The sequence below is a fragment of the Alligator mississippiensis genome, chromosome 1 (genome assembly GCF_030867095.1).
Source record: "Alligator mississippiensis isolate rAllMis1 chromosome 1, rAllMis1, whole genome shotgun sequence".
Classification (NCBI taxonomy): domain Eukaryota; kingdom Metazoa; phylum Chordata; order Crocodylia; family Alligatoridae; genus Alligator; species Alligator mississippiensis.
In genome coordinates, this window is record NC_081824.1 from 54,285,307 (window position 1) to 54,298,667 (window position 13,361).

The 13,361-nt window shown below is 38.5% G+C and overlaps 1 protein-coding gene across 11 annotated transcripts in view; it reads left to right on the forward strand.

Annotated features, from left to right (window-relative positions):
• PHF3 (PHD finger protein 3) overlaps window positions 1–13,361 on the forward strand; it is a 93,699-nt gene that overhangs the window by 44,471 nt on the left and 35,867 nt on the right. For 9 of the 11 annotated variants that reach the window (XM_006272959.4, XM_014594449.3, XM_059730740.1 and 6 more), the window contains one exon: window positions 360–2,157. The exons of the other annotated variants lie outside the window; for them this stretch is intronic. In XM_006272959.4, the coding sequence (XP_006273021.2) occupies window positions 360–2,157 (1,798 nt within the window). The remainder of the gene's footprint in view (window positions 1–359; window positions 2,158–13,361) is intronic. 11 annotated transcript variants of the gene reach the window in all.

The following is a 13,361-nucleotide window of genomic DNA, read 5'->3' on the forward strand; positions in this document are numbered from 1 at the left end:
ATATGGGCTGTGCTCTGTCCTTAGTGGGGGTAGGATGGTAAGCAGCAGCATGGGGGAGCAGCATTGCTGCGATGGGTTGGTAAGCAGCATCAGAAGGGGGAGGCAGGGAGCAGAGGCTGCTGTGGGCATGTTGTGGCTGGTGAGGGAAGCTCTGACTCCTGGATCAGGGTCAGAGTTGTGTCCCCCCTCCCCCGCTTATACTTGGATCAGAGACGAGGACCTTTTTCCCTCCTATGTTGAAAAGGGGAAAAACCTTGTCATGGATGCAATTAAATATGGTACTTCTGCTGTAATCTAGTTTTATTTTTGCAAAAAGAGGACTGAAGCATAGCTAAGAGATTTTCTTTTTCCTTTAATAGAACCAGTGCGAAGTTTGCGGCAAAGCACTATAGCCAAGCGTTCAAACATTGCACCTCTTGCTAATACCAAGAAAACAGCTGTAAAATGTGGATCTGCTCAAAAGGGAGGACTGAAGCCACAAGACAAAGGTCAAACTAAAGAGGCAGAAGTTGATACACCACTAAAGCTAGAACATTCTAAAGAGGTTAGGTGTAGTGGTAGACGATCTGGACAGTCAGAGACATCAACTTCTCCACATAGTTCAGAATGGTCCACTTGTCATGAAAAGATGGATGAAGTAAAACCTGAAGCTGCCAAGCAGGAAAAAGTGGATGAAACATCCCGTGACCTAAGTGGTTCTCATTTTTTGGACAATTGTTCTTCTTCTGAAGAAACAAAGAGCAAACCGGAAAGTATTACTACTGAATCTGGGAATGCTGGACCAGGTTTTTCAACCTCTGCAAATAATAAAGGTGATAAAGTTAAAAATGAAATAAATGAAACTAAGGATGATAAGGCGGTTTCTGAAACCTCTTCTGAAAAAGTAACTGAATACAAAGCGGAGGAAGTGGAAGGAAAAAATAAAGAAAAGGACCAAAGCAAGATAACTGGAATAGCTAAAGCTCTGTCTGGTACAGTGGCTTGTGTGAATCCAAATGAAATGGATGAGACCCTTTCAATTACAGCCAGCTGTGGAGAGAAGCAGATTGAATGTAGGTTAGGTTCACAAACCGATGTAGAAATTGCTGGTAAAAATGTAATGTCATTAAAAGAATGTAAAACACAGTCTGTAGAAGACCCTAAAGAGACAGACAAAAATATTAATACTAGCAAATACTGGGAAACTACAGAATATCATAAAACAGACTTGAAAAATGAAGATGCTGCTTCTGCTGAGCAGGGAAATAGTGTTACAGAAAGCAGCATTCATGATCATACAAACCAAAATGTACAGCAGCAGATCAGCAATATTAAAGTGGAAAGCCATGAGACATCAAAGATTCAGGATGATAGGAAGTTGATTAACATTTCATCAAAATGTCAAAAAAATATAAAGCCAAAACACAATAAATCTTTGGTACAATCTAAACAGCTTTTGGCTGTAGGAACTCAACAAAAATCAGTTGCCAGACAAGAAATGCATTCAAAAACGAGAATTGGTACTAACGTTCCAGGTTTTACCACATCTTCGGTAAGCCTGAAACGGAACACAGATGAGCCAGCAAGTCACCCAATTAAAATGAGGAAAAAACAAGCTGATAAGGATGCAAAAACACAAAGCTGTGCATCAGGAGTTGCAACGAAGAAGCAGATGCCCACGTTGGTGAAAAAAGTGCCACGAATCCCAAACCTTGTTCAGGTGCAAAAATCATCAACTCACCGAGTGAGTGACAGGTCTCCTACTCATCAGAGTTTTTCAAAAGAAGTCCCTCATGCTGTCTCATCATCTGTGCATTCATTGTCTGGGCATTTGCTACATCTTAACCAGAAACAAGCACAAAAACATCAGCTTGCAACTGCACTTAAAACAAATAGTTCTGTAAAGGAAGAGAGTGAGACAAAAGATCCTACTGGTACAGAACATTTAAAGGAGGATGAAAGAGAAAAACTGAAATTTAAAAAAATTGAGAAGAATCTTCAGCCTCGTCAGAGAAGAAGCAGTAAAAGCCTTTCACTTGATGAACCCCCGTTATTCATTCCAGATAACATCTCTACTGTCAAACGGGAAGGCTCAGAACATCTCTCTTCAAGCGAAAGTAAATATGCTTGGGTTCCCAGCAAGCAGTGTGGCTTTTGCAGAAAGCCGCATGGCAACAGGTGTGTGTGGTTTTGTGTATGCCAAGTTATTTGTTTCAATATATCAATATTCACTTTTGTTAATAAGTTTCTGCTGTTCCTTGCATCTTTGGTCAGCTTCCTCAAATCAGACAAAAAAGTGCACACCGTCTAATAGAAATTGCTCTCACACTATGAACATCTTCCTCTATACTGTCATGCTTTTCCTTCAGATTTTAAAATGAAAGATAAATAGAGAAGAAACTGGCTTAGCCTAAAGGAATTTATCCTAATTATTATTTGAACGTCCTAGTTTATAGGAGTATGCTTCTGTTACACTGCGTTGTTATGGTAGATGCATCTTAAAACTTGAGCTGCTTCTTAGAAAATGTCAAACTAAAGCATCTGTGTTCCAGGTAGACTTGTAATATTTGTTTTGCCTAAAAACTGTTTAAAGTAAATGTTTCATGTTAAAGGGTCTGCCATCAGCTTAAGAATTGAACAATTGTCTAAATGTGTTTTTCTTTTATTATACGTAACCAACATGATTATTATAACTAAAAGATGAGAGAGAATATTTTTTCTGGGTTTTTTTTCAGATTACTTTATGTATTAGTCAATATTCTCATTTATGTGAGTCCTTCATTCATCAGTGAGGGAGATGAGAACATTTAAAAAAGAAAAGGGAAGAAAAAATAGGAGACACCCACAAAATTATCATAGAACTTTCATACATGTGTATTGTCTAATTATGTTTAACTTTTAAAAAAAATCTGCTTACATCTAAAATCGTGTCCTTCAGTGTGTGTCAACTTTTTTAGACTTGAGAAACCCCTTTTTACACTCAAGGCACCCTTTGAAAAATGCCTGGTTTTAATTCTCACTCATTTCTGATTACAGAAATATAATAGAAATTCTTCTGTGGCAAAGAATTCTTTGTAACAAGTCATTTCTTCTTTGCAACAGGTCAGAATCTTATTAACACTGAATTTCTATTTCAGATCTCTGGGTTGATCTTGTGACTAATGTTTGTACATCTAACAGTACTAATATAGCATGGCACCCCAAAGTGCCCTTGAAAAGTTCTCAAGGCACCCCAGGGTGCCATTGACACCCTGGATGAGATCCACTGCTCATTTTCAGCATTTTGTTTGTTGAGTAAAAAAGGTAGCTAATGAGATAGATATAATAGTTCAAGAGTAGGAGCTGGTTTTGCTCTTTTTCAGTTAAATCTCTGCAGGAAAAAAAAGTTTTTGTTCCTAATTTTAAAAGTAGTTCTACTTGTCTGCCCTTTGAACTAGAGGCAGCATGAAGAGCTGTCACTACATTTCAGATAAGTTTCTAACCAGTTTTGATCTGTTCACTTAATATAAATTCATATTACTATTAGTATTCTAAACAAACTGTAGAAATTTCCTAATCCAACTGTAATAAGGAACATATACTTTTGCTAGTGCATATATATTCTTCATTTGTATCTGAGTCCCTCAATTTTTAGAATTTCAAATTCTCTATTCACATGGTTGTGAAGGAAATGTTTATTAGTACAGCAGTTGTAAAATACTTTGTATGAAGAAGATGCAATATATTATACAAATGAAAACTTGAAATACTGAATGTACAATGTATGCTTGGGCAGAATGCCTGGTTGATGGGACACTGTCATTTTAAACTTAAAAAAAAAATCCTTGTTGTTAAATGTCTACAGCGCTAATTTTTGTTCAGATAACCATTTTACCATTTGTATCTTCTATTTACTTCATCACTATATTCAGTGACCATAGATTCCCAGTTTCTCTTGCTATACTGTCAGGTCCTCATTAGTACTCTGGCATGCTGATGCTGAGATTTGCATATATTTAAGTGGAATGTTGAAATCCAATCAAACTACTTTACAGAAAACATTATTTGGTAATACTTCTATAAACGTTTGGTTTTGTAAAACATTTCTGATGCAAAATACATGCTTTAGGTTTAAACTGTAAGAATTGAAATGTCTTTCTTTGGGTTTTGGTTTGGTTTGGTGTTTTTGGCTTTTTGTGAATGTAAAAATATTTTTTGTATTTTATGTTTGTACCTTGAGAAACCTTGTTTTATAATTTAAGTGAAGAAGTTCAGTTGTGGATATAGAAATAGACTAGGGTCCAGATCCCATGCTGCCTTTAGGATGTCTAGGTCTTTCCTTCTGCTAGCCTCAGTAGTATATGTCTAGTGTTTTGCATTTTCATTTTTTACTGAGTTTCACTGATAAATTACCTAATTTTTTTAAATTGAAGTTACTCAGTTTTTACTGATTTACATGTTTCTCACACATCCCTGTACCCCCTGGGACGTGTGCAGTGGCGGGAGCCGCCATCCCCTCCCTGAACAAGCTGCAGCTCCATCCCCCGCCCCAGTTGGGCAGTACCTGGCGCAGCGGGCGCAGGGGTCCTGAGGGCTCCATCCTGTCTGGCCTTGCAGCACAGCCGAGGCTGGCCCCACCCCGGCCCCCCAGCTCTGGGCCCCCTAGGTGGTGCGGGGCTGGGATTGGGGCCGGTGCAGGGAAGGCAGTCAGGGCTAGTGCTGGGATGGAGAGGGTCGGGTTCCCCCTCCACCTCCCACCTACCCCCCCCCCCCCACAAATTTTTTTTTTCTTCAATTTAAACCAGCTTTTTTTCCTTTTCTTCCTTTTATCCCAATTTCAACTCGTTTTTTTATGTTTGGAAGATATACCCCGAAAAAGTCTCACAATTTTTCTTTGAAACTAAAAACTGAAAATATCTTGACTCAGGAATTTGTTAAGGGTAACTGGTAGTTTTCTTGTTTCCTTAGTGAATATACCAGCACCTCCGATCCTATTTCTCTCTGTGAGGATGCATAATTCTCCCATTTTGGCTGTGGATAATTTGCAAAGGGGAGTTATCTAGTTGGAACAGGGGTGGGCAAAATACAGCCTGCGGGCCAGATATGGCCCACCCGCCCATTCTGTCTGGCCCGCAGGGCCCCTAAAAAATGTAGAAAATTAATATTTATCTGCCCCTGGCTGCCTGTCATGCAGCCCTCGATGGCCTGCGAAAACTCAGTATGCGGCCCTTCACCCAAAATAATTGCCCGCCCCCCAGTTGGAATCTGTCTCACATAGAGGAGAGCTGTGAAGCTGAATCAGTGTGTGTCAGTTGTAGGCTCTTCACATACATTGCATCTATTGTGCAATTAACTGGTTAATTACACAATAAATTACAAAGTAATTATCACACCAAGGGCACTCTCTTTGACTCCAGCTTAATGCTGAGGCCCCAGGGCACAGTAGCAGTAGACGCCTCTGCTTCCTTTCTTGGACCAGCCTTCAAGGCTGCTTGTTTAAGAAGCCTTCAGCAGCTCTTTGTGAAAGCCAGGGTTTAAACATATGCTCAAGTAACATGCTTCATCTGACACGGAGAGATTGGGGAGGGAATTTGTTCAGAAAGCTTCTGGCAGGACTAACCCATACACAAAAGCACTTTATAAGGTCCCTGAAGAGTTTGAGCCTGCAAGCTACTCCAGACTTAATAGAAATCAACTCAAACAGGCGGTTTCACTGCACTGAGGAATTCACACATGGAAGTTGTGGGTAGCAGCTCCTTTACCATGGGGAGCCCAGCTGACTTCATTTCCAGCACAGCTCAAGAGAGGACTGATGGCCCCTGCCAGCAGGTCTCTAACTCCCTTTGCTGGCAAGCACTGGCAGAGCAAATTCTCAAGATGTTTTTTTTTTCCCTTTTCAATACCTTGTCCTCTGAATGTGAAGCAGGTCACATGGTACAACAGTTTCCATCAAGTGATATTAAACCTGTTGCTTGATGGAAATAACATTTGCCAGGGACATTAGACAGCAGCACTCATTTCAGTAAGAGATGGTGGATGAGGATTGCCAGCCCATTTTTTCTCATTATCCTATTTTGGAACTAGCCCCTAAAAATGGGAGACGTGGTTTTTAGATTCTCAGCCACAGAGGGTTTGAGCCCACATTTCTCACTTGCCAGGGAAGTGCCCCAGCCTGTGGTTCTGGGGTGGGCAGGGCTGAAGATGCCTCCATTCCTCCTACTGATGCTGAGACACTGGGTGTAAGGTCATGCAACATTTCCTTCTCTGGCTGCTGCGCAAAAGCTGAAGTGATGGGAGGGTGGGCAGAGAAAACACCTGAATGGACAACTTGTCTCACCACTTCTTTTTTCATTGGGTACAAGCTCAGTTACTTCCATAATTTTTCTGTATATAAGGAACTGGGCAGTTTCCAGAGTTTATGCACTTCTCAGATGTCATTGAATTACAACTGATTTTAGGTGGAAATAGATGTTTCCTCTGGTTTACCTCTAAGCTTGCACTGTAGCCCAAATGTCGTCAGCAGCCCCTCAATTCGATCTCTACCATGGCCCCTGGATGGGTCCTGAGTCCAATCCTTGAGCCACAGATCTGTCTGCAGAAGTTGCAGGTCTTTCCACAGGGGCGTGTAGGCCATAGGCTAGCATTTCTCTTCTGTTCTTCCTCCATTCTCTGTTCTGTGCTTTGAGGGCAAGGCACTTTACCTCAAAATGGGCTGTCACTTGGTTGAGGTTGTGACTCCATTGGAGTTGGTCAACTGCCAGCTCCTCCCAGTTCTTAATATCGACATCGGTTTTTCTGAGATGCCTTCAATGTGTCCTTGTAGTGTTTCCTGTGGCTGCCCTGAGATTTCAGATCATTACTAAGGTGAGAGTAGAGCACTTGTTTTGGGAGTTGAGATGGGTATCAACGCACAATATCTGGTCCAGCAAAGTTGGCTTGAGGATCACCAGCAGTGTGCAGCCATCCATGCTGGTAATACTATACAGTTCTCTTGGAATAGGTCCTGACAAAAATGGAGACTTACAAGGAAGCTAGATGTCTTTAGCAGTTTTTTAGATGCTGCTTGGAATAAAATTCTGCTTATTAGGTTGGATGTCTAAAAGCTGTGTAAAAGTAATTTAGACATCTTAAAGGAGAAATAAGATCTGGGTTTAGGAGTCTGATCACAAGTGGGGCAAAAAACTGACAAGGTGAAATGAATAGAATTAATTTCTAGTTTGACTTGGATCATTCACTTTATTAAAATCAAATTATCAATATATAAAAGTTACCGTGAGTGGGAATACTTTTGGGTAATTAGTATGGAATAGAAATTCATATATTATGTTTGAACTCTGATTGCGTACTGTTTGTACAGTATTTTAAGCAAGGGATGTGTGTTTTCATTGGGAACTGCAAAATGCTGCATAGAAAAAGTAATATAATTTGAAGATTACCTACCTGTTCACACCAAATAAGCAGAACACCAAAGTTTCCAACCTCTGTTGTTCAGTGGCATGAGCATTGTGGTGTTAGTCTGATCTTTGGATGGAAGTCGAGATCACAAAAGCTGCTACTATAGTTGATATGTTTGGCAGTTTCGGCAGGAAAACTAAGGTTTGTATAGACATAGAATTAGAATGCTCATTCCCAGAGATGGTCTACAGAGCAGGATTCAGACATGTTGTGTTCCTGTGTCTTGTACTTCCTCTCTATTTTTGAGGGGAGGGCAGGAATAGTTAGAAGCTCACAAGAAAACCTCTCTTCTCTTCTCTTCTCTTCTCTTCTCTTCTCTTCTCTTCTCTTCTCTTCTCTTCTCTTCTCTTCTTCCCACACCCCCAAAAGTTAAAACATTTCAGGTCATGTTTTTTAGAACTACTCTTTGCTTTATTTTGCATTTATATGTGGTATAACAAGCAAATATTTTAATTCTCATCTGAAAACTTTGTGCTGAGAGATTGTATTGATTCCCATTTGAAGTAGGAAAGGAAGCAAAATCCTCTTTAACATCTTAGAGCATTCATGTTTGTGTGGGGGGGGGGGGGTTGTGCGTGTGTAGTATTGGAGCAATATTTGAACGGGCTTTGAAAAAACTATACTTATGGAATGCACTTTTTTTTTCATTTTTGTTAAAAATTACAGACTCCAACCCTATTAAGATTGGTTTATTCACAGAATTGTTTTTTTTTGTACATCTAACCATACCTTTTGCTCACTTTCCTTGTTTAATCAGCTGTCTAGCCAATTCCCCTCTCATTTGTTAGAATAGATCACAAAGCAAAAGATGAGAAGGAAAACACTGAGAGGAAATATTAAATACAAAAATAAGCAATATACAAAAATAAAATAACGTGGAACCTTGAATTAGAGGAATAATGTGAGCAACAGGTTTTTTTGATGCACGACTAACAAGTTTGGTATGGAGAAGATTTATATCTAGAATTGAAGCTGCAAAAAAATGTCCATTCTATTAACCAACTTTCATATGGCTTGAAGTCCAAAAACCACCACCATTTTTCTTTCAATAAATGCAAATGTGCTAACATGCTATTCATGCACAACTAAGTTTGCAGGATCAAACACGCAAGTCAAGAAATAACTGCTGAGGTCTTTTCTTCACTTGGACATATTCCATGTGTGCAAAGGTCACATTATAATGGCTATAGTCAAGCCCCTCACAAAACTGCTTTTAAACTGGTTATGTAATATTAACAGTTATAGACTTAATTAAAATAGTTGATTAGGCTTCAGAATCCGCCACCGTTTGAAATGATGAGGCCAATTCATTTTTCTTAGGACCAAATGTTATCATTTCCCATACCATACACAAAACAAGTACATTAAGTACTTTATATGTGGGATATAACACAGTTGGAATGGAGGGGAACATGTCTTTTCCTCTAGTTAAGAGTATGTTCCACAAAAGACTGCAGCAAAGTGAAGCCCATGTGAACTGCTGGGGAGTATTTATTTCTTGTTGGATGTAGTATTGTAAGATTTGCTGACCACTCCCAAGCACCAGGAACTCTTCATGGTTCCTGCGAATGGTCTTCTCTTACACTGATACCTATACAGTGAAACTGAGGCATTGTGCTTTGGATCTACATTATTCATGAAATGGGGGCAGTGTCAACATTTGGTTATAATGCTATTGTTTCAGCCAGCCTATTGGCTTTATTACATTGATTCTTGTTCAGAGTAGTAACTTTGCAACTCGGTTGATAGAAATTCAATTTTACTTTGTTTTCTAAGTAATAAAAGCTCATGCTCTTCAGAAATTTAAGTTCTTGTTTTGTTGCATTGCTATGCATTCAGTCATTTTCACCAATTTCCTCTTTCACCCCTAACAAATTTTGAGCTGGATTTGTTGTTCTTTGTGTGTGCATGTGTTTTAAGGAGTGCATTGTAGTTGAAATGCATCAGAAGCTATAACTCTTTGGTTTTCTTGATTTGTCGGAGTTTGCAACTTGAATTCTGTATTAAGGCTCCCCCTTCACTGACAGTAAGCTATGGTGAGATCCAGTGTATGATCCCACAAGTCTATGCCTCCTGCCATGCATGTGCAGAATAGGATGAGGAAAGTTTGCATAAGGCCAGATGAAGCATTAGATGCCCACATGGAAGAAATCCTGTTTATGGATTTCTTCTTTGTATATGCATCAAAGGTAAAAGTTCCTTAACATAATTTTCACCTGTGGTTAGCTTGGCCTCTGTTTTCTTCACGGCTGAATCCCTGTCCTACAGGCAGATAAGCTCTAATCACATATTAAAGGCATCTGGCAAACTTCATAAGACTTTTCAGTACCTTATTATTTCCTTCAATCTTTTCTTTAATAGAGGAGGGCTTACTAGACCTTTAATACATTTCAATCCATCATTTAATATGCATTGTGGTTTTGTTTTTGCATGAGGAAAATCTTGATAGAAACCACTATATCATTGGAAAACAAAACCTTGAATTATTTGTTCCTTAATTATTGTTTCTAGTGAATTTTCATTTCCTTTGAATGTATGATTATTTTTTTTGTATCAACTAAGATCTGATCTTGCATTTTATATGTACACATGAACATTGAATCAAGTTTTGGGGGGGTTCTTTGAAGGTGTAGTGATCTATTTGTGTGCAGAAATTGTAGGATCAGAACTTTATTTGGATTTTCCTTCCTTTTACTAATTATGTTTACAAAAATTAAGAGGAATTTAAAAGACTGATAAAATTATAGAGAGAAGCAGCTGGGAATACTGAAATTAAAATTTACTCTTCAAACTTATTCATGACCTCTTCTGTGTAAATAGTCATAACTTCCAACTTTATGATCATATGTCTGTTCTCTAATAGTGTTTTTAATTAATAAAATATCAAGAATTTTCTATCTAGTTAACTTACGGAGTTAGAAGAAAAATAGTTTTCAGATTTTCTCTACTGAATTAAGTTTTTAATTTAAGTTAAATATGTTTTCAAAAGGGCGTTCATTAGTAGCAACTGTCAATCCTCTGGATCATGGTGTACATGTAAGAGGTCTAGTCAGAAACCTGATGAATCTGTTTGTGGCTGGCAAGTCCAATTTGAGAGAGGTACAGCTTGTTAAAAGTTTCACATATCCGTATGTTGTCTAAGTTGAAGTCCAAATTTTCAGCATGCTGCTTTCCTTTTTCTCACTTGGCTTCAGTCCTCTGGATCAAAGCTACTTCATGCTGAGCTGCACCCAATGCCAGATGTTCCCTCCAGATCAAATGGGATTCTGCATACTCCTCACAGCTTTCTATGTTGTTGTTGAATGACTTCATAACATTTTTGCACATGTTGTGATACCGCTATAGAGTGTGACCCTTTTTTCTAGAGCCATCCTTGAATCTCACTATATTCTCTTGACATGGCTGATCCATCACATTCTTCTTGATAGTGGTTTTAAGTGTGTCATAACTGTGCATTCCATGAGTGTAGCTCTGTTAACGGCATTCATTACTTGGTATAGATAATTTATAACTTTTAAATTAAAGATACTTTGTGCTTAGATGATATTAGAGAAACAATGTGTATTACCCAACAAAATTTCACTAACATCCATATTCAGAATATTCACTCATATCCATATTCATTATGTAGTTCATTAAGGGAATATCTCTGAGAGGGACTTTCTGATTTTCTTAAGCTGCTGAAGTTTTGACCCTCTAGTGACAAGGAGCAAGATTTAAGCCCCTGGTCTTGCAAACATTTTGAAGCTACTCATGAATATAAGTCTTCAGGACTTATGCCTAAATTCATCAAAACCACAACTGAGAGAAGTAGGACATTTAAGATATTATGTGATAGTGTTAATTAGATTACATAAGATTAATAGATTTTACAAGATATTAGCCTTCTGTAACTACACTCATAGAAAAAATGTTTGACAAATAGGTTATGACTAGCATAGTTAAAAATTACAGTCTGTAATCACAAGGTGGCAGGGTCACAGTGGTATGGGCATGTTCAAAATTTTATGAAACCAACCTATGAAACAAATCATTTTTTTGTTTGGTTTTTTTCTATTGCCACATATTGCTTTTTACTGATGCACAGTGGGCACATTTACACAAAATACCTTAATTTGCAATAAAATATTCTACTGCATATTAGCATATCACAGCAAAAACTGCTAATGTACTAACGTGCAGTAGAATTAGTCTACTGCGCATTAAACATCTCACAAAAAAGTTTGCCTTTGCTACTGTGCATTAGTGCAGGCTAATGTGCCGTTATATAGTACCTCCTATTAGAGGTATTAAAGTTAATGCTCAGTAGCAAAAGTGCATTAATGGATGTGTAGATGTGCCCACTTAGTAGGAAATAGTATAAGGGGGACACTGCCAAGGTGGTATTGCTAGAACTGCAAAACAGAGGCAGTATGAACTTGAAAAAAATACTTTTCTCTGAAATATATAATACATATTTTGCTGTTAAAATTTACACTTCAAGCGTTGATCCTACAAATTAGAATACAGGGATGCAGACCACTGAAGTCAGTGGAACTTGCCTTCAGGGTTCTTTTTGCAGGATTGTGACTACAGTTAATAGGTTCATTTTTTCAGTTTTATTACTTTGTGCATTTAACATTTGTGTTTTACTACACTATTTTGTTGCTGGATACACACACTTGGTTGCCTTTGCCATTTTCCGTGCAGTGCCTGTTTTGCTGGAAAGCCTATTGTAATATAAAAAAGGCATATTTTTAAGAGAGAATAAAAGAGTCGTCTTTCAAGGCTAATTTCTTGAAACAGTGTAGAAAATTAGTTTTCATTGTTCCTTTGCTTTGGTAGAGGTCACAGCTAAAAGGAATTGGCAGTACCTTTAATTTTTTTGAAAAGATTGTTATGTTGTCAGCAAATCAAAAACTGAAGTCAGCTGCAAGACTTTCAATAAACAAATTACCTGTCATTTAAAGGTGCTTTGTGATAGGAAAATATATGTAGTAATTTATTTAATGTGTTTGATGTCATCAGACTTCATATCAGGTCCTTGTTTAACTCCTCCTTATTAGTAGAACACACAGATTCCTCTAGAACGTCTGTGAATGAATCTCTCTGTACAACGTTGGTTCCCAACCTTGGGGCACAACCCAAATCAGGGTCACCGGGGCGGGGGTCCTCAGTAGGGTCATGAAGGGCCCACACGCACACGTAAACTTGTGCACGGCTTGGGGGTGGTGGGTGGGCGGGGAGGGGCTGCCGCTCTCAAAGGGGGCAATGGTGGCACTGCCACCACTGCACTCTGCTCCCAGCAGCCTCTGCAGCGCTGGGTCAGGAGGTCCTGTTGGTGGCTAATTTAGGGTTGCAGGAAAAAAAGTTTGGGAACCAGTGCTGTACAGGAGCAAGATGGTGAATGAAATAGGGGTTTGTCACCTTTGATCATTCTCCAGATACCTATAATCTATTAACCTAAGGATAATTTAGTCATTTTTCAATCTTACGTCTCTTGCTGTACTGTTAAATTTGTTTTACAAGCATCACAGCTAAGCTAGTGGAGACCTAAGTTGGTTGTTCATAAAACAAATTCATGGAGGGTAAATAAACCTTTTTGCTATTTTTGGAATAATGCAGAATTATGTTTAATAAATTATGTTTGCTTTGTAATTAATTATAGGCCACCTTTTAATATTTGTCTAGTTAAGTAAAATTAGATGGTAAATCTTTACTGGGCCTCAGTTCTGCTAACATATTGCTTTAGTTTTATGTTCATGAACAGTGGCTTTTCCCATGTATGAGTTTTTGCAGGTTTTGGGCCTCTGTATGCAACTGAAAAAAGTTAGGAATTAAATATTGCAAGATGATCGTAGTTATCTGCCCAGCTATCTCACTTTACTGTATAGAGCAAATACAATAAGGAGGTACTTCAAAGTTGTGAGAGTGTACTAACTGAATTCCTCAATCCTATCAAATTATGA